Source organism: Amyelois transitella, chromosome 19 (genome assembly GCF_032362555.1).
Source record: "Amyelois transitella isolate CPQ chromosome 19, ilAmyTran1.1, whole genome shotgun sequence".
NCBI classification, from domain to species: domain Eukaryota; kingdom Metazoa; phylum Arthropoda; class Insecta; order Lepidoptera; family Pyralidae; genus Amyelois; species Amyelois transitella.
In genome coordinates, this window is record NC_083522.1 from 1414887 (window position 1) to 1440966 (window position 26080).

At 38.9% G+C, this 26080-nt stretch overlaps 1 protein-coding gene across 2 annotated transcripts in view; it reads left to right on the plus strand.

Annotated features, from left to right (window-relative positions):
- Positions 1-26080, plus strand: part of LOC106140680 (CD109 antigen) — a 44438-nt gene that overhangs the window by 423 nt on the left and 17935 nt on the right. The window contains exons 2-20 of one of the 2 annotated variants that reach the window (XM_060949715.1): positions 264-612; positions 1344-1524; positions 2693-2864; positions 3488-3600; positions 9790-9930; positions 11388-11527; positions 12042-12127; positions 12627-12805; positions 14791-14949; positions 15822-16046; positions 17239-17416; positions 17763-17938; positions 18707-18817; positions 19329-19472; positions 20731-20781; positions 21039-21137; positions 22168-22307; positions 23302-23468; positions 25029-25174. In XM_060949715.1, coding sequence (XP_060805698.1) covers positions 293-612; positions 1344-1524; positions 2693-2864; positions 3488-3600; positions 9790-9930; positions 11388-11527; positions 12042-12127; positions 12627-12805; positions 14791-14949; positions 15822-16046; positions 17239-17416; positions 17763-17938; positions 18707-18817; positions 19329-19472; positions 20731-20781; positions 21039-21137; positions 22168-22307; positions 23302-23468; positions 25029-25174 — 2928 coding nt within the window. In that variant the 5' untranslated portion in view covers positions 264-292. Of the gene's footprint in view, positions 1-263; positions 613-1343; positions 1525-2692; positions 2865-3487; positions 3601-9789; positions 9931-11387; positions 11528-12041; positions 12128-12626; positions 12806-14790; positions 14950-15821; positions 16047-17238; positions 17417-17762; positions 17939-18706; positions 18818-19328; positions 19473-20730; positions 20782-20987; positions 21138-22167; positions 22308-23301; positions 23469-25028; positions 25175-26080 lie in introns of both variants that reach the window. The other variant, XM_060949714.1, reaches the window with a different exon arrangement.

The window sequence follows — 26080 nt, forward strand, 5'->3', positions numbered from 1 at the left end:
AAGTTAATTAAAAGATCTATTTGTTGTCTGAATACTTTGGATAATTTGGTACATATATTTTTTATTTTGTCAGTTAATGAGTGGTTAACAACTATCTATTTTGGGTCTTTATCACCACTATTAGAACTTCTAACTATTTCACCTTGGATAAGGATTTCCATGTTAACATAAAGCCTAATATAGTTTTTAGAATAAAGAACAATGAGCACTCATTAATATTAAATGTTCCTGTGTAAAATAAATAACCTAACTATTTTTTACAGGAGATAATCATATAATATAAGACTGAACTATGAATCTCATACTTATAACATGGATAAGTTACACAGCACTCTACCATTTAAGTTCAGCACAGGATTATGCTTCTCCCACCTACAATCCAGACCAAACTCCCACAAATGACTTGAATGAGTTAAACAGAAGACAACAAGACCGCAACCCTTATGAGAATCGTAACCCATATGACCAGAGGTACAGTCAGGAGCGGGACCCTTACGGGAGAAATGAGTATGCTCCAGATAATTTGAGGCCTGCATGGGATAGAGGGTCGAATTACGGTGGTTCGTTCAAAACACCAGCTTTGGAGCATGAGAACCTTATTATCAATGAAGCGTAAGTTGTTTTTATTTCTTAAATATGTTAATGGCAATGTTCCATATTATTTTGAAATTGCGATGCACAACAGGGTTCATTTTGTATCTAATTACTTATAAGCAATGACTGTAATTCACCTGATGTACTATATGATATGCAATAAAGATTTTGAAATTAATTGAATTAAATGTCAGTAATTCTTTTTTTATCATTAATCATAAGATTAAGGAGTCAGGGGTGGACAGAAATGAGTTAAAAACCTTATGGTTTTTAACTCATTTCTGGACCACTCAGGTACCACAAAATGTGACCATGGTCTAATATGCCTCCTGTTAAGATTTGTCATATTATGAGGGCTTATTACCTAATATACCTTACCTGTTAAGGCTTGCAAGAGAGAAGATAGTGAGTGATACAATAAGTTTTTTATCACCAAAATTTTGAAAAATTAAAGGCGCCTAATTTACATCTAACCAGACTTTTCATCTTTCATGTTTTTTTTTTTAATGTAGACAATGTGCATTCGTCCATGATTTAGATTTAAGAGATCTATATTTGTAAATTGACGTAGACGAAAATGCTGCAGTGTAGTTTGTTCCGCCGCTTCTTCTACACATGCGCTTTGGAAGCGGTAGTAGTTATAATTAGATTTAAGTAATGTGACGTCAATAAGTGATACTTTGTATCCAGTTTTGAAAATAAATCTATTCTTTAAGTAAAAAAGAAATATATATATACTGAAATTTTAGCACATATTTCATCGTGGCCTCCAAGATGGTGCGGCCAGGTCAGATCTACAAGATATCGGCCAGCATCCTCAAGGCTCGTCTGCAGATGACCATCAGGGCATCCATCTCCAGGGATGGAGTGGAGATAGCTGATGTTCTGCAACGGGTCAAGGAAGGAGTGCCGGAGATACTCAACATGAGGGTATTTTTTTGTAGTGCATATTTATATTGTTCTTATATTATTATAAGAAGAGATAAGTATTGCATTTTGTCATAAACTCAAAAATTAACTAACTGGAGACCTATGACCAGGAGTATATTCAGGCAATTATAAAAACTTCTCCCAAACAGCATTCGCCATGGCCCTGTTAATAGTGTAATGTTATGCTCCTAACAAATTTCCCTTAGTTGCCTTCTAAGGTTTATATAGGTTTATATATTATTTATATAGGGCGAAAGGTTGAAAAGCCCTGATTACTGAGATCCACAAAGTACCGCTACAATTTAACTGCAAAGTAGATCGTCGGTGGTCGAATCGGGAAGGTGACCAGTTAAAATGCGCGATGCGCAGGAAGGCACAGGTTCAAATCCCGCCTTGACCATGTACCAATGACTTTTCAAAATTATGTACATTAGTTACAATACTAACCAATGCTCTTACGGTGAGGGAAAACATCTGCACATTCAGGCAACTGGAAGTACAATACGGGTTAGATTTACCTGCTAAGGTTGCGGAGGTCAGATGGGAGTGGCTTAGTGTAAAAACCTAACTCAATTAGTATTCATGGTCAAAGGCATACCTCGGGCCCCTCTCCAGAGTGATAAGGATGCAACCAGGACTAAAGCCAGGAGGGAGTAGTATATAACATAGAATATATCAATATGTTGTTTGTAAAATATCCTACTAATATTATAAATGCGAAAGTTTGTGAGTATCTCAGGATGTCAGTATGGATGTTTGTTACTCTTTCACGCGAAAACTACTGAACCGACTTAATACGACTAAATTTGGTATGTAGGTAGCTAAAGACCCAGAATAACATATACATAAAATCACGCCTCTTTCCCGGAGGGGTAGGCCAAGACCACCTCTTTCCACTTGCCACGATCTCTGCATATTTCCTTCGCTTCATCCACATTCATAACTCTCTTCATGCAAGCTCGGCGGTTTCGGGTACTTTTGACCTGACCCTTTACCAGGACGTCCTTAATTTGATCAAGATACGTTCGTCTAGGTCTTCCCACTCCGACCTTTCCCTCCACACTCTTAATAACATATAGGCTACTCATTATCCCGGAGTTCCCGCTGGATTGGTTCCACGCGGACGAAGTCGCAAGCGGTCGCTAGTAAACAATAAAATCTGTAACAGATACCGGCAACCTCGGTGCCCGGCGACTACAAGCTTCGCGTGGAAGGCCTATACATGGACACGCCGTTTGGAGGCCGGGCGTTCCACAACGAGACCCAGCTGGTGTTCTCCAAGCGGTTCATGACCATATTCATACAGATGGACAAGCCTGTTTATATGCAGGGGCAGACTGGTGAGTCTGTACACTGAATTATTGATATATAGGTACATACATACAGCCTTGGACAAAAGTCTTTGACACCCCCAACTTTTATTAAAATAATGAAGTTAAACAACTTTTATTTTCTATATTTATTTATTTCTTAAAAATTAGGTTAATATAAACAAGCAAAGCTTAAAATCTAGTTGGTCCACCTTTAGATTTTATTACAGCACTGATTCGAGCCGGCATGCTGCGTACTAACTTTGTACACTCATTCCTAGAAATACTGTTCCATTCTTGAACCAATGCATTTTTAATGCACTTTTTGATTAAATACTATGCTCCTTGATCCTCTGCTTTAAAATATCCCAAAGATGCTCAATTGGGTTGAGGTCTGGAGACTGCGTCGGCCAATCCAACACCTCTATATTATTTTCAACAAACCAACGCACCAACGCATCAATAAACATGCATTGTGTATATTTATGGGGTGCCTAAGATTTTTGGCCAAGGCTGTATAGTCACGTCTATATCGGCCTCTGTGGCGCAGCGGTAGTACGCTTGTCTGTGACACCGGAGGTCCCGGGTTCGAATCCCGGCTAGGGTACGATGACAAACTAACTTTTTCCAATTGACCTGTTTTCCTCTTCCAGTTCGATTCCGCGCCATTCCCATAAACACCGAGTTGAAGGCGTTCGGGCGGGCCATAGACGTGTTCATATTGGACCCGAATCGTCGCATCATGAAGAGGTGGCTCTCCAGACAGGTAAATAAATTGTTTATTTTTTTTTCTTTAAGGTTTAAATCTATATCTGGTGCATATATTAAAAAAAATAAGAATAGGACTCTCCCCTCTCCTTCTCTTTCCCATGGATGTTTTTTCCAAAGGCGACTAAGGGATAGGCTTATATATATAGGATTCCTCTTTTAGGCGATGGGCTAGCAACCTGTCACTATTTGAATCTCAATTCTATCATCAAGCCAAATAGCTGAACGTTACCTATCAGTCTATCCCGTAAGGGATAAAGACGTGACTATATGTATGTATATTTAAATCTATCTACAATGTGTAACGGAAAGGGGGTTATCATATTGAGTACACCAAACGAGTTACCGGTAACAAACAGCCTGGTGCCACGCAAAACCCTAAAAGTAAATTTTTTATTTTGAAATTTTTATTTTTTACAGCCGATTTTATTTTATTTTATGTTATTTTATTAAAACTTGCACAACACTACAGCAGTAAACAGCTGTGAGGTCAATAGCATCTTAACGATCACACCCATTGGCCCACTGGCCTAATGTCGACGCCACCCGTCTGTACTCCTGGTACTTTAAAATAGTATTTTAGAGCCAGGGTTCCGGATATCTTTTTTTTTTGTTTTTCTTAACTAAGTGTTCCTGCTTTTTTCTTTACTTTTTACTATTTAGCTGACGAGTCCCACCTGCGAAACTTGATTTTTTACTTTATCTCATTAAAATTACAACTTTACACTGAAGGCTGTTTGAATATCAGTGTTTCATATGACTCTTCAATCTCATGGCAAAAAAGAAAACTGACTAACAGTTTCTCATCAATTATTTTAGCAGATTAATTGTAGCAACTAAAATACCGGACTGGCGTTTTTACAGTAATAAAGTAAAAGTAAAACAACGAACTAAGCGTACTGAATAATATCAATGTAGTAGTTACCAGAGAACGTGTTTGTAACATTATGAAAAACTTAAATATGAAAGAAATATTTTTTAAAGAAATAATAATTAAAAAGAGAAATAATCAAACTATTATTGAATCACAAAATCCGAGCAAACTATTGTTGTTGGTTTTAACTAAAATTTTCCAAATGAACCCTGAAATAGGCGTGACTTTTCTTTGCAAGGAGCAAAGAGCAAGGTCGATTAATAATGTATTAAAATGGTTCCGGATATTTTAAGAAATTTTCTATTACGAACGAAATTCTTTTTCATATTTTAAGAAGCCGATTAACGAATATCGTCATAAATTAATAAAACTATTACTAATGATCTAGTACTTAAATGACGTTTACATAGGTTGTTAAAAGTCCGGGAAGAAAGAAATGTTCGTGAAGGGAAACATGTTTTCTTTTAAGTCTCTGATCCTTGCGGACGTCAGACGGCAGTCTCTCTGCGTCATCTGCATCAACAACACTGCTCTTTTTTGCATCATGGGTAAAAACATCTCCGAATAAAATAAAGGAATTAATCATTTAGCTACCAGGATTTCATGGATACGCAAGAGGTTTAATTTATCTACTTAAAAATAAATGAAAACGGGCCCCTAATTTACCAAAACGAGAAGGCAAGACTAGATAGAGTACTTGTCTCTCGTTCTTAAATTCGACTAATTCAAGGTCAATATTCAAATTTGAGAGTGTGTGTGTGCGCAGTCAATGGGTTCACTGTCTAGTACACTAAGCGCCGACCAATGGCGCTACGCCGCGAGACAGGTGATGTACACGTATCCTTTCTTCCGCTTTAGGGTAAGTGAGGGTAAAATGATGATCCCACCTGATTATTTACGTTTGTGATTAGTAAACTTTTACTTTGTTTAATTTTATCGCCACATTCATAAAAAAGTTGTCAACATTTAGTCAACCTAGGAAACACGTTTTGTACATGCCACTTTTTCCTATTGGTAAGAGTGGTAGTAAGTATGGTAAAATTTTGAAATCAAATAATACTGTTTTTAACCCGTTTATTATGGTAAAATTAATAAGATATTGAATCAAAGGGACAAAACATATTTGTACTAAAATAATTTTATTTCACCTTTGTTTACAAAAATAGCCGGTTAACGTGACCGTGGTCGACTTTGCCCGTGTCTCCCCTGTACTAGGATGCCAGAATCGGGAAGCGGAAATGTACAATTATTTGAGAAGTCAATCAGTCGTTCGCTATCCATTTGCGTGACAACCAGTGCTGCCATTTTAACGCTTTGGGCGCTAGATCTAGCGCTTTTTTATGTGTTTGGTGCGCTTTACAGAATTATGGCACCTAGCGGATAATCTGGTGTTTTTTTTAATTTACATCATGACATATTAAAAAACTCTATGGCTCTATCAGCATCAGTTATTTTAAAGCCTAATAGAGTGTTTTTTTGTTTGTTTGCTTTATTTCATTCAAGAAAAATTGTTCTTTTAGCGCGATATCTAGCGCTTTTTTAAAGCACAATTTCCAAGAAATCGAGCGCTTTTTTACATCTTACAGCGCTCAATCGGATTTTTGGTCTGGCAGCACTGATGACAACATTGTTTGTGTTTGTGTTTTGACTTTTTCGTACACGTGTTCTCTTTCGTGATTTCTTTGAGTAATTCAGAATATTATTACGACTACAATGAACATTATTGGTCGCATACCTAGCTACCAATCCACATGTTTTTACGGAGTCATCTTTCCAGTACCAGTGGCGGATAAATGTGTTGGCTGGATGCTGGAATAGTCGGAGATGTTGTCGTTGAACCATATTTTTTGCCTAACAGCCTAAATTTCCTAGAAAATTACTTAAATGAGGAACAGTAATGCCAGTGAGAAGTTACGTGGATATCGTGATGGAAAACAACCTAATATTCCAACATGGTGGCGCTCCAGCTCACTTCGCTCGTGATGAGCGCAGCCACCTCAATGCCCGGTTCCCGGAATGGATTGGACGAGGAGGACGTATCGCATTGCCTCCGCGGTCTCCAGAACTCACACCACTTGACTTTTTTTCTGGGGATACATTAAAAATAAAGTGTATGCGTCGGATTCCCCTTCGAGCGAAGAAATGGTTGCCCGCATCAAACCGCATGCGATACTGTAACGCCAGGAATGCTTCGCAATGTCTGGGTTTCCATTTACCGGAGAGCTGACTTGTGCATCCAAGGAGGTCGACGTTTTGAACCCTTTCTTTGAAAGGTATGTAGGTTTTCAATCTTTCTTTGACTTAGTTACCAATTTATTTTGTAATGTAGGTAATTATTTATTAGCTTGCATGAAGAGTTATGAATGTGGATGAAGCGAAGGAAGTATGCAGAGATCGTGGAAAGATGTAGTCTCTGTCTATCCCTCCGGGAAAAAGTCGTGGTTTTATGTATGTAGGTAATTATTATTTCTTTTGCATTTCATGCGAATATTTTCAAATCGATTGAATGTCTTAAACGACGTACCTCTGTCAAAGCAAAATGATTCTTATTGATTAAGTAAACGAGTCTTATTTGTTTGTTTTAGAATCTTCGTCAAACGTTCGCCGCCTTGCCGCGATCTCTTTGCAAAAGACAAACGGCTACCTACGACTTAGGTCGCCGACGGTACCAGGAGAAAATGACGAGTGAGGAGTTAGTGTTTTAGTGTACATCGATAGTGTCTTAGTGTGTGTGTTGTTTTGAATTGGGGATGTTGACCCGATAGTGATTTGCCACGTTTGTTTACATTTAAATAAATACATTTTATTGCGAAATTTTATTGACATGCATTTATGAACATGGTGATAAGGACCAGCAGTAGCAGTAGGAAGAATCTATTTAAGGTATAGTATCCACCCACTTTTTATGATAACCCCCTTTCCGTTACACCTTGTATAAATACATACATCAAGTCCAAGTCCCTTGCGGGGAAATTGGAATTGAAATGAGATTTAAATAGTGAGGTTCCTGAGCCAACATTCTCAGTTTTTGTGAGAGTAAAAGCTCTGTCTACCCCGTAAGGGATAAAGACGTATCATATGCATGTATGTGCATTGCACATTAATATCACATGTTAATTGCATTATATGACACGAACACAGCAATGTATGACCTATTGTCAGTGTGTGTCATCCGATCACAATGGCTTTGCGGTGTTTTGTGTGAATGAATATTAAATCAACATTAACTTTGTTTGCTTGTATTCCGATGCTTAATCGCAGAGTTCTAGATCACAAAGATTTATATTTGTGTTAATTTTACTGTGGAAAAAAAAATAATGGTATGCAAATTTAATCCTTCAAATTGTATGGAAATGTGTTGTTTCTGACGCGGTTAGAATGGGACCACTCCATATCGTATCAATGGATGTCGTAAAAGGCGATTAAGGGAAAGGCTTATGAACACGGGATCCTTGTTCGCGATGGGCTAGCAACCTGTCACTATTTGAATCTCAGTTCCATCATTATTCCATACAGCTGAACGTGGACCTTTCAGTCTTTGCGAGTTTGTCGACTCTGTCTTCCCCGTTACAAATATAGACGTGACTATATGTATGTATATATATATATAATTAGAAATCCTCACGATGTTTTCCCTTATCGTAGAGCATCGGTTAACACTGGAAGTAATGTTGATTACTCAGAATAGAGTCATTGGTACATGGTCGAGGTAAGATTTTAACGGGTGCAGAGGCAGGAGTTTTAACCGTTCGACCGCTGAGCTATTAAAAAGCTATAACATACATAGGTACATATAATCACGTCTATATCCGTTGCGGGGTAGACAGAGCCAACAGTCTTGCAAAAGACTGATAGGCCACGTTCAGCTATTTGGCTTTAAGATAAAATTGAGATTCAAATAGTGACAGGTTGCTAGCTCATCGCCTTAAAAAGAATCTCAAGTTTGTAAGCCTATCCCTTAGTCGCCTTTTACGACATCCATAAGAAAGAGATGGAGTGGTCCTATTCTTTTTTGTATTGGTGCCGAGAACCACACGGCACTAAAAAGCTATAAACAGAGTTATTCATAAAGTAGTTTCCAATAATTAGGAAAACGCTATTCCAATACTAAATGTTGACTGCCTCTGTGGTGGTGCGCTTGCCTGTGACACCGGAGGTCCCGGGTTAGAATCCCGGCCAGGGCACGATGAGAAACTAACTTTTTCTAATTGACCTGGGTCATTGTTGTTTATCTATATATGTATTTATTATCACTACATAGTATAAAACAAAGTCGCCCATTTTGTCTGTAGTCCCTTCGTATGCATAAAACTTTAAAACTACGCAACAGATTTTGATGCGGTTTTCACTAATAGAAAGAGTATTTTCTCCGACAGGTTTTTATATATAATTGAAATACATTGAAACTATATTAGCTGAGTTATAGCGATTTATGTCCAAGAAGTCAGAAAAAAAATCTAATTGAAGATTGCATTTGTGCGTGCGCCGCTTATACCGTTGGATACAAGTAAGAACAATGTATAGCAAAAACATTGGTCTTTATTAGTTCTACAAAAAAGTCCGCGATGACATATATCCAGCTTTTTTATTTAAGTCACAAAAACTACTTTTCTGTATTAAAAAAACATTTAATTCGTTGGGTGATGTTTAACTGGTGATATAACCAATAATACATATATCCTTATCAAAATAAGTAAGTTCATCATCACGAGCATTTAATTTAGATTATTTTTGCAGTTTACAGTGTGTTATTTAGACATATAGTTTAGGAGATATCACGATATTAGTATTGCGGCACGGTACGGGCCGGCCGCGGCGGCGGGGGCAGCGTCCCTATAAGACAAAAAAAATCTGTACATTACTTAAATATTTTTTCCAAAAACTGATAGGGGGGGCGATCAAAGAAGAGTCACAGAAACCAAAAAACATTTTAATATTTTAAACGCGGTTAAGGGAAAGAGAAGTTATTGTGAATTGAAAATTAGTATCCAATATGTGTTGGTGCGTTGACTGTATTTGTCGAAGTAGCGGGATACACGCAAACGAAGTTGCGCGGGTCAGCTAGTAAAATATATAGTATGTTTGAGTTAGTATCTCGTAACACAAGTCTCGAACTTACTTCGAGGCTAACTCAATCTGTGTAATTTGTCCCGTATTTATATTAGATCATTATAACTGCATGGTTCATCTTACTTTATTTTTAACTGTGTAATTCTATGTGAGAGAGGAAAAAAATAAAGATTTAATATTCATTATTTATAAATAGGTTAAAACTTTGTGTATCTAATTTGAATGTGATTATTTTGTCCGCAGAGTAATTTCGGTACAGTCAGCCTGCAGTATCAGATCTCGGACCAGCCTTTGTTCGGGGAGTGGCACATCCGGGTGGAGGCCCTTGGACAAGTGGAGGAGACCTCGTTCCTGGTCGAGGAGTACTATCAGACCAGGTTTGAGGTATGTGTTGTCATGTCTTTATCTTCTTTCTTTCTTTCTTTTCTATATTATGGCTTCCACCGGACTTTCGGTGATTCTGCCAATGTCATGGTTTGAAGAGACACGAAGTTACGAAATTGGACGGTATACGATCTGAAAGGAGAAGGTCTAACAAATGTACAAACACAAAAAGACAAACACAACAAGTAGGTATCACTACATAGTATAAAACAAAGTCGCTATTTTAGTCTGTTTGTCTGTATGCTTAAATCTTTAAAATTACGCAACGGATTTTGATGCGGTTTTTTGTATCAGATAGAGTGATTCAAGAGGAAGGTTTTTATGTATAATTTTTTCCGAATTTTGCACCCGTGCCCGAAGCCGGGGCGGGTCGCTAGTTGTTAGTAAAAGAGTAGACAAGTTAATGATTATGTCAATATCTTCTGTCGGCAACATCTCTGAACGTTATACACGCCGTCAGCCAATGACAGCGAATTCTGGCAATTGCAAGTTTCAATTGAAAAACAACATGCACAACTAGAGATGCCTTACACACCTCTTCATGCAAGTTCGCCGGTTTCGGGTACTTTTGACCTGACCCTTTACCAGGACGTCCTTAATTTGATCAAGATACGTTCGTCTAGGTCTTCCCACTCCGACCTTTCCCTCCACACTCTCCTTGTATATCTGCTTAGTCAACCTGCTTTCATTCATCCTCTCCACAAGACCGAACCATCTCAACATACCCTTTTCTATTCCTGTAACTACATCTTCTTTCACATCACAACATTCCCTTATCACGCTGTTCCTTATCCGGTCACTCAATTTCACACCTATCACTATTCTAGCATTAAGTCCGCCTAATTGTCCTATACATTTGTATTTTGTACAATAAAGTTTGAATTAAATACTGGGTGACATTTAAAATAACTGCATCTTTTTAAATATAGACTATACTCATGCTTCTGAGTTGTTTGAGCCTATTTTTATTTAAATTAAACGTCATCATTTTCACAGTTAAAAAACCATCAAAAACAACGTCACACGCTTTATTAAAGACCCATACTACAAAAAGAAATTAAAACTTAAAATGTCTAAAAAGTAAATTATTTTTCTAGTATCAAGATCAAGTAAAGTACAGAGTTGTCGAGATCGCTCAGCTGAATGAATTTTGTCGTTGACCTCTGAATCTTACGCGTCGCTTTTCCGCCGGCCGGGGTGATATGACGTATTTAGGATCGTGGATTTTGATACTTTTATTTTTTTTTTCGTACTTTCTTAAAATGAACCGATATTTTTCTTTTAACGTTTTTAAATATCCTTTAGATGAGTACACTTAACAGTTAAATTATTGCAGCTGAATTTAAAGTCACCCTGTATAATAAATAATGGAAGTGGACCCAAATTTCCTTACCACGGAAGACTTATACAAAACAAGTGTTAGAAATTTGATGATAAGTATATACCTTCCTCACCAGGTGAACGTGACGATGCCGGCGTTCTTCTTCAACACGGAGCCCTACATCCACGGCCGCATCATGGCCAACTACACCTCGGGAGCCCCCGTACGTGGAAACTTGACCCTGAAGGCTACGATCAGACCGATACCGCATTACAGGTATGATTTTGAGATTTATTATTTTTCTAAGGGATATGCTTGTAAGCACTTGGGATTCTTCTTTTAGGCGATAGGCTAGCAGTCTGTCACTATTTGAATCTAATTCTATCAGTAAGCCAAAAAGCTGAACGTGGCCTATCAGTATTTTTAAGACTGTAGGCTCTGTCTACCCCGCAAGGGATATAGGCGTGATTATATATATATATATATATGAAAAAAAATAAACCATGTGTATTTGTCTGTATTTGTACACATCAGTATTTTTATATGTATGCAAATCTATCTATCATTAAGCCTATTAGTTATGAATGTGGATGAAGCGAAGGAAGTATGCAGAGATTGTGGCAAGTGGAAAGAGGTAGTCCCTGCCTACCCCTCCGGGAAAGAGGCGTGATTTTATGTATGTATGTACAATGTATTAAGCTTAACGGCTGAACGTGGCTCATCAGTCTTTTCAAGACTGCTGGCTCTGTCTGCCCCGCAAGGGATATAGAAGTGACTTATTGTTTGTTAGGCCGGAGTATTACCAGCAAGGGCAGTTCAACAATCAAGGACAATATGGGATGCAGCCGGGATACGCAACGTCTCAATATGGCAGAGGTAAGTGAAAAAAATGAAATTGAAAATATTTAATTATTTTAGTATATTATCCTACTACTATTATAAAGGCGAAAGTTTGTATGGATGTATGGATGTTTGTTACTCTTTCACGCAAAAACTACTGAACCGATTACCATGAAATTTGGTATGTAGGTAGCTGAAGACCCAGAATAACACATAGGCTACTTTTTATCCCAGAGTTCCCGCGGGATTGATAGGGTTTCCATGCGGACGAAGTCGCGGGCGGCCTCTAGTTACCTATAAGTAGTTATATAGGTTTCTGGTGTTTTTATTATTTCAACTAATGTTATAAACGCGAAATTGAGTTTGTTTGTTTATTATCCAAAGGCACATCCCGGGCTCCTCTCCATAGAGTTGAGCATTCAACTGGGACTAAAGCCAGTAGGAAGAAAACTTATATAAAAAAAAAAAATCATTCAATTTCATTTCTCATCATGCTCGCTCATACAGAAAAAAAAATATTACTACAATTCCACAGTGCGTCCGAACGCGAATCCGTACCTATACAACGAGTCGACCGCGTACGGTCAGTCCGAGCCGTACGGGCAGACGGACGAGTTGGGCCGCCCCCGCGTCCGGGCCGGACAGCCCAACCAGCTGGAGCAGCCCGGCTGGTGGTACGACCCGCAGGCGGTCCGCACCAGGCTGTTCAACTTCGTGAGTGTGTCTCTGTAGCACGTAGAATAGAATAGAACAACTTCGTGAGTGTGGTGGCAACTCTGTAGCACGTAGAATAGAATAGAACAACTTCGTGAGTGTGGTGGCAACTCTGTAGCACGTAGAATAGAATAGAACAACTTCGTGAGTGTGGTGGCAACTCTGTAGCACGTAGAATAGAATAGAACAACTTCGTGAGTGTGGTGGCAACTCTGTAGCAAGTAGAATAGAATAGAACAACTTCGTGAGTGTGGTGGCAACTCTGTAGCACGTAGAATAGAATAGAACAACTTCGTGAGTGTGGTGGCAACTCTGTAGCAAGTAGAATAGAATAGAACAACTTCGTGAGTGTGGTGGCAACTCTGTAGCACGTAGAATAGAATAGAACAACTTCGTGAGTGTGGTGGCAACTCTGTAGCACGTAGAATAGAATAGAACAACTTCGTGAGTGTGGTGGCAACTCTGTAGCACGTAGAATAGAATAGAACAACTTCGTGAGTGTGGTGGCAACTCTGTAGCACGTAGAATAGAATAGAACAACTTCGTGAGTGTGGTGGCAACTCTGTAGCAAGTAGAATAGAATAGAACAACTTCGTGAGTGTGGTGGCAACTCTGTAGCACGTAGAATAGAATAGAACAACTTCGTGAGTGTGGTGGCAACTCTGTAGCACGTAGAATAGAATAAATAAAATAAAATAAAAATCGTTTATTGCAGGCATAGACCATAGTGTTAGTAACAGAGGAACTTATAACTATGTTAGTACATCATACATATAGAATAGATTTGTTTTTGCTTTGCCGTATGGTTCCCGGCACCATTACAAAAAAGAATAGGACCCCACTCGCATCTCTTTGCCACGGATGTCGTAAAAGGCGACTAAGGGATAGGCTTATAAACTTGGGATTCCTCTTTTAGGCGATGGGCTAGCAACCTGTCACTGTTTGATTCTCAATTCTATCTTAAAGCTAATAGCTGAACGTGGCCTATCAGTCTTTACAAGACTGTTGGCTCTGTCTATCCCGCAAGGGATATAGACGTGATTATATGTATGTATGTAGATTTATTTTCAAAATTGGATACAAGGTATCACTTATTGACGTCACATCACTTAAATCTAATTATAACTACTGCCGCTTCCAAAGCGCATGTGTAGAAGAAGCGGCGGAACAAACTACACTGCAACGTAGACTGTGTAGTCTGTCCGATTATTGCTACTGTCGAAGAATGGGCCAGTTTCTCTGTACATACGTCTGTAGCGGGAGCAATAATAAATATATATAAGGGATAAATTACACAGATTGAGTTAGCCTCGAAGTAAGTTCGAGATTTGTGTTACGAGATACTAACTCAACGATTTATAATAAATACTTAAATAGATAAACATCCAACACCCAGGCCAATCGGAAAAAGTTATTTTCTCATCTGCCCTGGCCGGGATTCGAACCCGGGACCTCCGGTGTCACAGACAAGCGTACTACCGCTGCGCCGATCATTCGGCTCGACCGCCACCAAAGGGAAGATCTTCCGCCAGGCTAGGTGTGATGCCTGGGGAACCGCGGCTGCCCTTGTGTCGCAGATTGTGTTTGTTGCTATATTATGGGTGACTGAGGTCCTTCAGACGAGGGAGATAAATCAGACTCGGAAGTATCAGATTAAGAATGGATTAATTTATTTAACAACCGTATTGCTTAAATGTAAACTGGGTCGTGCTAACACATCGCTCGTATTGGTCGCTACAGGTGTATACTACAATCCGTGAAATTTTCGCTTGCGCGATTTAGACTTTTCGCTGTTTTTGACTGATAACGTCGCGTGATTTTATTTTTGTGACTTTTGGCGTATAGATGTCGCCACACATCTATGTATGTTGAATAAATATCCTAAAACCACAGAAGAACCTTTTAATCTGTAAGACAAATTTTAGAACTTTAATATACGAGTATATATATTATTAAATAATAGTTTTATTTTTTTTACCCTGTAGGACGAGAAATACCCGTTCTGGATGCCCAAACCGGACCCGACTCAGTTCGCGACGTACGGACAAACATACGGACAGACGGCGGATTCCAACTACAACACGTACAATTCTTACAGCGGATATTACACACATGCTAACGATCAACTGCCGTATTTGAGATTCGTGAGTATTTATTGATATTATCCTACTACTATTATAAAGGCGAAAGTTTGTATGGATGTTTGTTACTCTTTCACGCAAAAACTGAACCGATTACCATGAAATTTGGTATGTAGGTAGCTGAAGACCCAGAATAACACATAGGCTACTTTTTATCCCAGAGTTCCCGCGGGATTGATAGGGTTTCCATGCGGACGAAGTCGCGGGCGGCCTCTAGTATTTATATGTTTGTATGTATGTTACTGATATAAAATACATGTGTAACTTGATTTCATAAGTAAGATTTAATGTACATATTCCCAATGAGCTATTTTCATTCTGACAGCTGCCGCTGCAGCAACGTTTTATCTATTCTAATATTATAAAGCTGATGAGTTTGTTTGTTTGAACGCGCTAATCTCAGGTACTACTGGTTTGAATTGAAAAATTATTTTTGTGTTAAATAGACCATTTTTCGAGGAAGGCTTTAGGCTATTTATCATCACGCTGCAACTATTAGGAGCGAAGAAATAATGAAAAAAAAACGGGCAAAATTATTCCTCCTTGAGGGATTCAATGATGCCCAAAGTAACTATTCCACGCGGACGAAGTCGCGGGCACAGTTATTTTTTATGTTATTGTAAATAAAATACAAATACATATTTAAGTGTTAAAATTTTACCTTTTTATTAGGCGATGTCTTAAGCAACCTGTCACTATTTGAATCTCAATTCTATCATTAAACCAAACAGCTGGGTGTAGCCTTATTTTATTGGGCAGGCAGGGCCAAGTCTTTTGAAGACCGTTGGTTCTGTCTGCCCCGCTAGAGCATGTAGACGTGATTATATATCTATCTTGCTCGAATTGAAACAAAAAACTCCATAATAATTTTACAGTTCAACGGCACATACGACTTTAAATACCCCATGTCGGAGTTGGCCCAGCTGGTGCCAGTTCTGGACGGCGTGGAAGTGATAATCACGGCGTCTGTGGGAGACCCGTTCCTCGACGAGGTGATAGAGGGCTACAGTATCGCGAGGATCTACAACTCATCGCTGGCCATCAACTTTTTGGGAGGCTCCCCGCAGGTCTTCAAGCCTCATATGCCGTTTGATATTTATGTAAGTAAGATAACATTAATATTTCTTTAAAAAAAACATGATGTAAAGCAAAGACCTACAGGGTACTTCGGAGAACTCTCAATTATTTGTAAGATTACGCAACCAAGGAAGTATGCAGAGATAGTGGCAAGTGGAAAGAGGTAGTCTCTGCCTACTCCTCTGGGAAAGAGGCGTGATTTTATGTATGTATGTATCACGCAACCAAACTAGAGTGGTAAACATAATAGTTAAATCGAAGGGCACGCATACATTATCGATATTTGTTTCTTTGTTTATTGAAGTCAGTTTGTTATTTACAATATATTCGCCAATTTTATTAACCGAGCTTATATTTAATCAAGCTTAAAATGTTCGTATTTCCAATTTTTTGTCAGTTTTTACTTGTTACCTTTCAAACTTATAGGTTTTATACTTATAGGCTTAGTAGGATTTGGCTTCTCAAATTCCTGTTCTTAATCTCGGTTATTTTCACCTCTCTGGTGAGGAGTCTGGGGAGCAGTTTTTGCACAAAATGTCACTCCTGGCTTTTGTTGGGGAACTTGACACGTATTGGACTGTGATTACACATTCAGTTGCCTTAATGTGCAATTGCAATTAAGTTGTCTCGCGATGTTTTATCTAATCTGTGTAATTATACTTCATACTGTAAATCACACCCATTCTCCGAAGATATACAACATATACATAAACAACAATAACATTAAGTTCCCGTGGCATTTGCGAAAAACCTATTTTCTTTTGAGGTGGCGCTAAATTCTGCGCTTTTTTGCAGTTGTCGTTAAATCGTCGCTTTTTGCAGTTGGCGCTTTATTGACGCGGGCGATGCTGCAGACAAAAGCTAGTTTAAATATGAATGTGTTTTATTAAAATTAAATTATTGGTAAAGGGTCAGGTCAAAAGTACCCGAAACCACCTTGCATGAAGAGAGTTATGAATGTGGATGAAGCGAAGGATGTATGCAGAGATCGTGGCAAGTGGAAAGAGGTAGTCTGCCTACCCCTCCGGGAAAGAGGCGTGATTTTATGTATGTATGTAAACAAGTAATTAACCTTTGTCTCAAGGCGATGACGTTTGTTTATTGACCGAGCGACTGAAGTGAGTGTGGTCTTCCAATAAACTTGGGGCTCCCCCTTCGGGAAAGAGGCGTGATTTTATGAATGTATGTGTTTTATTAAAAAAACTGTTGATGCAGATGGTGGTGTCTTACCACGACGGGTCGCCGCTGCCCGCGTGGATGTCGCGCAGCGTGGCGGTGTCGCTGGCGCTGCAGGTGGAGGGCCGCGGCGGAGCCCTGGAGCCCCAGCGGCCCACGCTGGTGCCCGGCCACGACGCAGTGTGGCACGTGCGCCTCGACCTCTACAAGCTGATGAGTGAGTGTTTACTGTGAGGTAAAGGAGGCGTTCGCAATTTGAAATTTGTTGCCGGCCAGTTTCAGTTGAACCTTCGGTATTTGAATTTTTTTTTTTTGGATCTGGCCGGTGTCAGGTTCGGTTGTGAAGCGCGCGGAAGATTTTTTTTTAAGCCAATCCTAATTCAAATTTGATTTGAATTTCTTTTTTTTAAATTACATGCCAGCGTCGACTTTGTTTTTCGTGGATACGTGTGTTTATTTTTTATATTGTATATGTACCATTGTGTAAATTATATCTTTTGTCTATAGTTTTCTTTATGATATAATAAAGAAATAAAGATTTTAATTAATTTTATATTACTCAGAACTGGAACACGACGCGAACTACCGCGAGACTCTGAGCGGCGTGACGGGCGTCCGGCTGAACGCGCAGCTGACGGACGGAAGCGGGAACCGCGCCAGCGCCGACATGCGGCTGGTGGCGCACCACAGCCCCACGCACCAGCACATCCGCATCTCCACCTCCACCACTGATGCCAGGGTCAGTGCTACCACTTAAAAACTTCTAATAAAATCGGTCTAAATTTAGTATTGCCAAAAATCGTCTTGGCAATATGAAATTTAGACCTTAGATAGTTTTACATACATACATAAAATCACGCCTCTTTCCCGGACGGGTAGGCAGAGACTACCTCTTTCCTCCTACCTTAGATAGTTTTAATTTAATTTATGTGATATGGCATTTAATAGCTGCAATAAATATGTATATTATTTATTGTTAATATGCGACGTCGCATTATAGAGCAACTTGCCGCTGGATCAAATAACAACTTTAAACTTAAACATAACAAAACATATAATCACGTCTTTATCCCTTGCGGGTTAGACGGAGCCAACAGACTTAAAAAGACTGACAGGCCCATTTTCAGCTGTTTGGCCTAATTATAGAATTGAGATTCAAATAGTGACAGGTTGCTAGTTCGAGAATTTAGAGACAGCGCACATAAAAAGCATTGAGAATGCGTTATTATAATCAAGTGGTTGATTTTGATACAATTTCTAATAATTATAATATATAATTCTATCATTAAGCCAAATAGCTGAACTTGGCCATTTAGTCTTTTCAAGACTGTTGGCTCTGTCTACCCCGCAAGGGATATAGACGTGGCCATATGTACGTATGTATGTTTCTAACTATATACAGACATTTTTAAAAAACATCTGTCGCCATATGAAGTGAATTGGAAATTAAGTTATGAGAAAGATGAAAGTCTTAATTTATTCCTTTTTTTTTGTATTTTCTAAACAGGTTGGTGAATATGTGATTTTCCACGTGCAAAGCAACTTCTACATGGAGTCGTTCAACTACGTGGTATTATCTAAAGGCATTATACTGACCAGTGCTCAAGAGATCATGCCCGTAAGTGTATAATATTATGTACATCAAGGTAAATAAGAATAAAATTTAAAGAGAAATTCAGTACTAAGGCACTACTTATTTCTAGAGAAATTTCTTCCAGTAGGCCCACGACAGGAAAGTGTAATGAAAAGCATTGGCTTGTACAGATACAGAGCCAACAGTCTTGAAAAGACTGATAGGCGACCTTCAGCTGTTTGGCTTTATGATGGAATTGAGATTCAAATAGTGACAGGTTGCTAGCCCATCGCTTAAAAAGTGACAATTGAATGAAATTTTTACTCATTATTATTGCTATAAAGAGTTCCATTTTTGAAATCCGAATTGACTTTTTTATTATATAAATAACAAATGGCCAGTTCTAAAAACTTTCAGTGTCGCCCTCGTAACGTCAATATGTGATACCTTGTATCCAATTTGGAGAATGTATTGTATTGTGTTGTATTGTATTGTGTTGAATTGTATTGTATTGTATTGTATTGTGTTGTATTGTATTGTGTTGTATTGCGGCCAGGAGGGGGGGGTGCGCACGTTCGCCGTGTCGCTGTCGGCGGAGATGGCGCCCGTGGCCACGCTGCTGGCGTGGGGCTCCGCGCGCGGCGGCCACGTGCTGGCCGACTCGCTCACCTTCCCCGTCAACGGCATATCCAGGAACAATGTCAGTTTTGTTTGCCTCTATACTTTGAAAGATCATAGTAACAACTAGAACTAGAAAAATCTATCTAGAAACTATCCTAGACGAACGTATCTTGATCAAATTAAGGACGTCCTGGTGAAGGGTCAGGTCAAAAGTACCCGAAACCGCCGAGTTTGCATGAAGAGAGTTATAAATGTGGATGAAGCGAAGGAAGTATGCAGAAACGTGGCAAGTAGAAAGAGGTAGTCTCTGCCTACCCCTCCGGGAAAGAGGCGTGATTTTATTTATGTATGTATGTAACAACTAAACGCTGATCGATATGAGCGTTGCGTTAAATTATTTCGTTCATTCATATAATAATGTTTATAGCCCTTGCGCGGTAGACGGAGCTGGCAGTCTTGAAAGACTGATAGGCCACGTTCAGCTGTTTGGCTTTAAGATAGAATTGAGATTCAAATAGTGAGAGATTGCTAGCCCATCGCCTTAAAGATGAATCCCAAGTCTATAAGCCTTTCCCTGAGTCGCCTTTACGACATTCATGGTAAAGAGATGGAGTAGTCTATACTAGTACTATTCTTTGTTCTATTCGTGCCGGGAACCACACGGCACTTACTTATAAATTGATTATGTAAAATATCGCATTGACATTGTGTTTTCACATTTAATAATTTACTCGAAATGATACACAAATGCCCATCTTGAATGATAAGTCTGACTTTGCTAATGAGTTTTCATCAGATGTTAGTACTGGTTGCGTTTTATTACAAAGGATTGCATTTAAAACGGACATGGCAACACTTACACGAGTTCTTTTTTACACCGAGTGGGTGTTATTACTTTCTTTGAATTTTTCGAATATTTTTTGGAGAACCTAACAATAATTACAGTGTTTTTTTTTTTATAATGATTAATGTTGAAATGTTTATTAAAAAAAATTGTGTACTTTTAACATATGGTCCTTTTTCCTATCGAACCGTGTTTTTGTCCGCACATAGCGACCATAACATAAATTCCATTACTGCAGTTCACAGTGGTCATCAACAATCGTAAACACCGAACAGGGGAGCGGGTTGCGGTGTCTGTTCCCTTTTCCTATCGAACCGTGTTTTTGTCCACGCATTGTGACTATAACATAAAAATTCCATTACTCCAGTTCACAATGGTCATCAACAATCGTAAACACCGAACAGGGGAGCGGGTTGAAGTGTCTGTCCCCTTTTCCTATCGAACCGTGTTTTGTCCGCACATAGCGACCATAACATAAATTCCATTACTGCAGTTCACAGTGGTCATCAACAACCGTAAACACCGAACAGGGGAGCGGGTTGAGGTGTCTGTCCCCTTTTCCTATCGAACCGTGTTTTTGTCCACACATAGCGACTATAACATAAAAATTCCATTACTGCAGTTCACAGTGGTCATCAACAATCGTAAACACCGAACAGGGGAGCGGGTTGAAGTGTCTGTTCCCTTTTCCTATCGAACCGTGTATTGTCCGCACATAGCGACTATAACATAAAAATTCCATTACTGCAGTTCACAGTGGTCATCAACAATCGTAAACACCGAACAGGGGAGCGGGTTGAGGTGTCCATTTACGGCGAGCCCGGGGCCTACGTAGGCCTGTCCGGGATCGACAACGCTTTCTATACGATGCAAGCCGGGAACGAACTTACGTACGCTAAGGTGAGTGTACCACCATTTTTTCTACAGTGTGTACATATTTTATTTTATCTTTATTTATTTGACGAAATATCAAATTCGTATTGAAATGACTAGTTCTGCATTCATTCATGTTTTTTAATGTAGACAATGTGTATTCGTCCATGATTTAGATTTAAGGGATCTATATTTGTACATTGACGTCCGATGAAAATGCTGCAGTGTAGTTTGTTCCGCCACTTCTTCTACACATGCGCTTTGGAAGCGGTAGTAGTTATAATTAGGTTAAGTGATGTGACGTTAATAAGTGATACCTTGTATCCAATTTTGAAAATAAATCTATTCTATTCTTTTATCAATAGCGACACGCCGCCACGGTTTAGCCTGTGGTACGTACATATGTATATAGCTGATGTAACACTCGCAATTTTGTCAGTACTTTTATTAGCCTGTGGTACGTACATATATAAAGCTGATATAACACCCGCAGGGGAGACAACGGTGACACCAAGTCACACTGTAATTTGGCCACTTTTTTTAAGATTTGCTGTTTTTTACCTTGTGATGGATAAAAACATGTTGTAATTTGGGCGCGTGAGGTATAGACATGAAATTTTGTTATTAAGTCAACCAGCTGACCCTGGCCTTTCAATCTTTTCGAGGCTATTGGCTTTGTCCAACCCGTAAAAATTTAAGATATTATATATGTATGTATGTATGTATTAATCTTATTGTGTAATGTATTTAATTTTCAGAAATACTTAAAAAAAAAGAAAAAAATTGTACTTTATTTTTTTCTCCACAACAATACAATTGGTGTCTTAACTATACCATAACTAATATACATATTTTGCATGAATGGTCTTTTGTGGAGATCTGGTGCCTGAACTAGGTATCCGAAGGAACCTGACATACAGGATACCAGGCCTCCCCTCAGAGAGAATACATGAATATTATGAATAAGTACCTTTTAGTAGTTAACATAACCTTGGTTGTAGAGAAAATTTGTTAATACTTAAAAGTAGTTTATATATATTTTTTTCTTCTTATCCAGTTGATATCCAAGATGTCGTACTTCGACGAGGCGACGAACGGGACGTTCGCATACACGTGGCGGACTCACGCCGGCGACGCCGACGAGCTGGTATACTTCCCCTCCTCCACCTACGGCATCGACGCTAACAGAACATTCGAGTGAGTTTTGTGTTTACTTCTCCCTTTTTTATATACATACATATGGTCACGTCTATATCCCATGCGGGGTAGACAGAGCCAACAGACTTTAAGACTAAATGGCCACGTTCAGCTATTTGGCTTAATGATAGAATTGAGATTCAAATAGTGACAGGTTGCTAGCCCATCGCCTAAAAGAAGAATCCCAAGTTTATAAGCCTATCCCTTAGTCGCCTTTTACGACATCCATGGGAAGGAGATGATGTTGTCCTATTTTATATATAGAATGAGATGTAAGATAAGTATATGCACTTCACGTGCCTTAAATTCATCAGCTTCATCGTAGCCGATATACCTAACGGTTACAATGATGTGACGGCAGTGCTACAATTCCTATGTGCTACGATTTATCGTAGCAAATCTAGAAGTACGTTAAATTTCGACGTCTCACTCTTTCGGTTACTAATTAAAATGAGACAAAAGATGACTATCGGCTACGATGAAGTGACAGCAGTGCTACGATTTCCATATGATACGATTCTCGTAGCTCTTGTATCAAATTGTTTTTTTTAACCGACTTCAAAAAGGTTTCTCAATTCGACCGTATATTTTTTTAATGTATGTCCACGGATAACTTTGTCGTTTATGAACCGATTTTGTCAATTTTTTACGTTCTGATAAATGAAACTTAAAATTTCACTTGACTTGACCAATCTTGATAAGTTGAGTCACGTAAAAAATGATTCGCTATTTTTTTTTTATTTATAGATTCACTCTTCGTTTGTCAATTGACACTTGGCTTAGTAAGCTGAACCTTTTCCTATTTAAAAATAAACAAAATCCGTGTACAAACTATCTGAGATTACCTCGTACCTACATACAGACAGAAAATAATAATGTAATTATTATTAACATGATTATATTTTCTATCGAACTTTCGACAGGACAGGACAGGACATGACATGACACGACAATCCCGTGTTATCCAACAACAACAACATTCTCTGTCCCCCAGATACGCCGGTCTGGTAGTGTTCTCGGACGTGGAAGTGAGCCGTCGTCCAAGTAACTGCAACGCTACGGCTGGCTTCCTAGAATGTTTGGAGGGCGGCGCGTGCTATACGCACGAACAACGCTGCGACGGCAACGCCGACTGTATTGACAGGACGGACGAGGCTAACTGTGAGAATATATCTATACTGCCGTGGTATAACTAAAATGCCGTTATCTTACATCAGGGCGATTTTTTACTTTTTACCAGTAGAACAAGAAAAAAAATCTCTTTCGATCCCTATATACGATTTTTTGGTACCTTTAAATCATAAATAGGCGTTCTCATTGATGAATGGCATCGGTTTAAATTTTTACCGCATTTTTGACGTTTTACTTAACAACAACAAGGATTTGGCAGATAACGGCATTTTAGTTATACCAGGGCAGTATACTGATATTATAAAGCTGAAAAGTTTGTTTGTTTGTTTGAACGCGCTAATCTCAGGAACTACTGGTTCGAATTGAAAAATTCTTTTTGCTTTGAATATACCATTTATCGAGGAAGTCTTTAAGCTATATAAATTATAACGGAAAGTGGAAAATGTTGAAAAACGGGGAAATTATTTATCCTTGAGGGTTTCAATGATGCCCAAAATAACTTTTCCACGCGGACGAAATCGCGGGCACAGCTAAATATAAATAACTAGCGACCCGCCCCGACTTAGCACGGGTAGTATTTATAGAAATAAACCCGATTTCCAACATTTAAAAAAGAAATAACGCCCTTTACGACATCCATGGGGGCGAGATGGAATGGTCCTATTCTTTTTTTAAATTGGTACCGGGAACTACAAGGCACTAATAAGTAATAGAGAAAATAATAATGTAGTCATTTACATGGTCATATTTTCTATCAAACTTTCGATTAGTCAATGAGCACATTGGTAGCTACGTAACATTGAATGACAATTGGAACAAAATATAACCATAACCTAAATAATTTTAACTCTGTGACGTTTACGTAAAACGTCGCGGGTAAGCGTGATAAGAGATAAATCCATAGAATTTACAGTCTTTTTAAGGATTATTTTTACAATTTCAAGAGGCCGTGGGTTTAACTATAGACAGGAGATCCAGCAAGTAGCTGCTCAATTTGGTGATGCACTGAAATAGTCTTAAAGCGCGCGCGCACTCAAATAGGACTCCAGGAGGGGGGAGACGGCATGACGTCACAACTCATATACATACATACATATAGTCACGTCTTTATCCCTTTCCGGGTAGACAGAGCCAACAATTTTGAAGAGACTGATTGGCCACACTCTGCTGTTTGGCTATATGATAGAATTGAGATTTAAATAGTGACAGGTTGCTAGCCCATCGCCTAAAAATTCCAAGATTACAAGCCTATCCCTTAGTCGCCCCTTACGACATCCATGGGAAATGAGATAGAGTGGTTCTATTCTTTTTTTTTATTGCTGCCGGGTACCACACGGCACGGCATATACATACATACATACATATATATATACAACCCGTTTATTTATTTATTTATTTATTTATTTATTTTTGTTTCCTTTTTTGTCATTTTGTTATGGTGTTCTTTGAATAAACTCTTTTTAATTTTACTTACTTTACTTTACTATTTATATAAACTTCATTGCACAAGATACGGACTTAATGCTACAAGCATTATCTACCAGTCAACCTTTAACAGGGTCTCACAGAGAACTTCTCATTATGTTCCAGGCGAACACGACAGCTCGTTCGAGCTGAGCCACTTCCGCAAGTTCCGCTTCAACCGCGTGCGCAGGCAGTACGACAACGCGTGGCTGTGGCGGGACGTGAACGTGGGGCCGCACGGCCGCTACGTGTTCACCGTCGACGTGCCGCAGGTGCGTGTACGGTCACGTCTATATCCCTTGCGGGGTGGACAGAGACAACGGTCTGGAAAAGACTGGATATATGAGATGATTCTTGACGATATGACTTGATGGGATTGCGATTCAAATGGTATCAGGTTGCTAGCCCGTCGCCTTGAAGAGACTATGAATAAAATATATACCTACGGGACAAATTACACAGATTGAATTAGCCTCGAACATATATACGCGTATAAAATAATTATAAATATACATACATACATATGGTCACGTTTATATCCCTTGCGGGGTGGACAGAGATAAAGAGTCTTGTAAAGACTGAATGGCCACGTTCAGCTATTTGGCTTAGTGATAGAATTGATATTCAAATAGTGACAGGTTGCTAGCCCATCGCCTAAAAAAAAATCCCAAATTTGTAAGCCTATCCCATAGTCGCCTTTTACGACATCCGTGGGAAGGAGATGGAGTGGTCCTATTCTTTTTTGTATTGGTGCCGGGACCGCACGACATAAAATAAATAAATAAAATATATGCGGGACAATTTACACAGATTGAGTTAGCCTCGAAGTAAGTTTGAAACTTGTGTTACGAGATACTAACTCAACGATATCTACTATATTTTAAATAAACTAGCGACCCGCCCAGGCTTCGCACGGGTGCAAAATTATAAATGTTATTATACCTTCATAAAAACCTTCCTCTTGAATCACTCTACCTGTTACAAAAAACCGCATCAAAATCCGTTGCGTAATTTTTAAGATTTAAGCATACCGACAAACAGACTAAAATAGCGACTTTGTTTTATACTATGTAGTGATACTCCTTAAGAATGGCTCCCAAATGTTTGAGGAGCCGTTTAATGATGGAATTGAAATTCATATAGTGACAGGTTGCTAGCCCATCGCCTAAATAATGAAT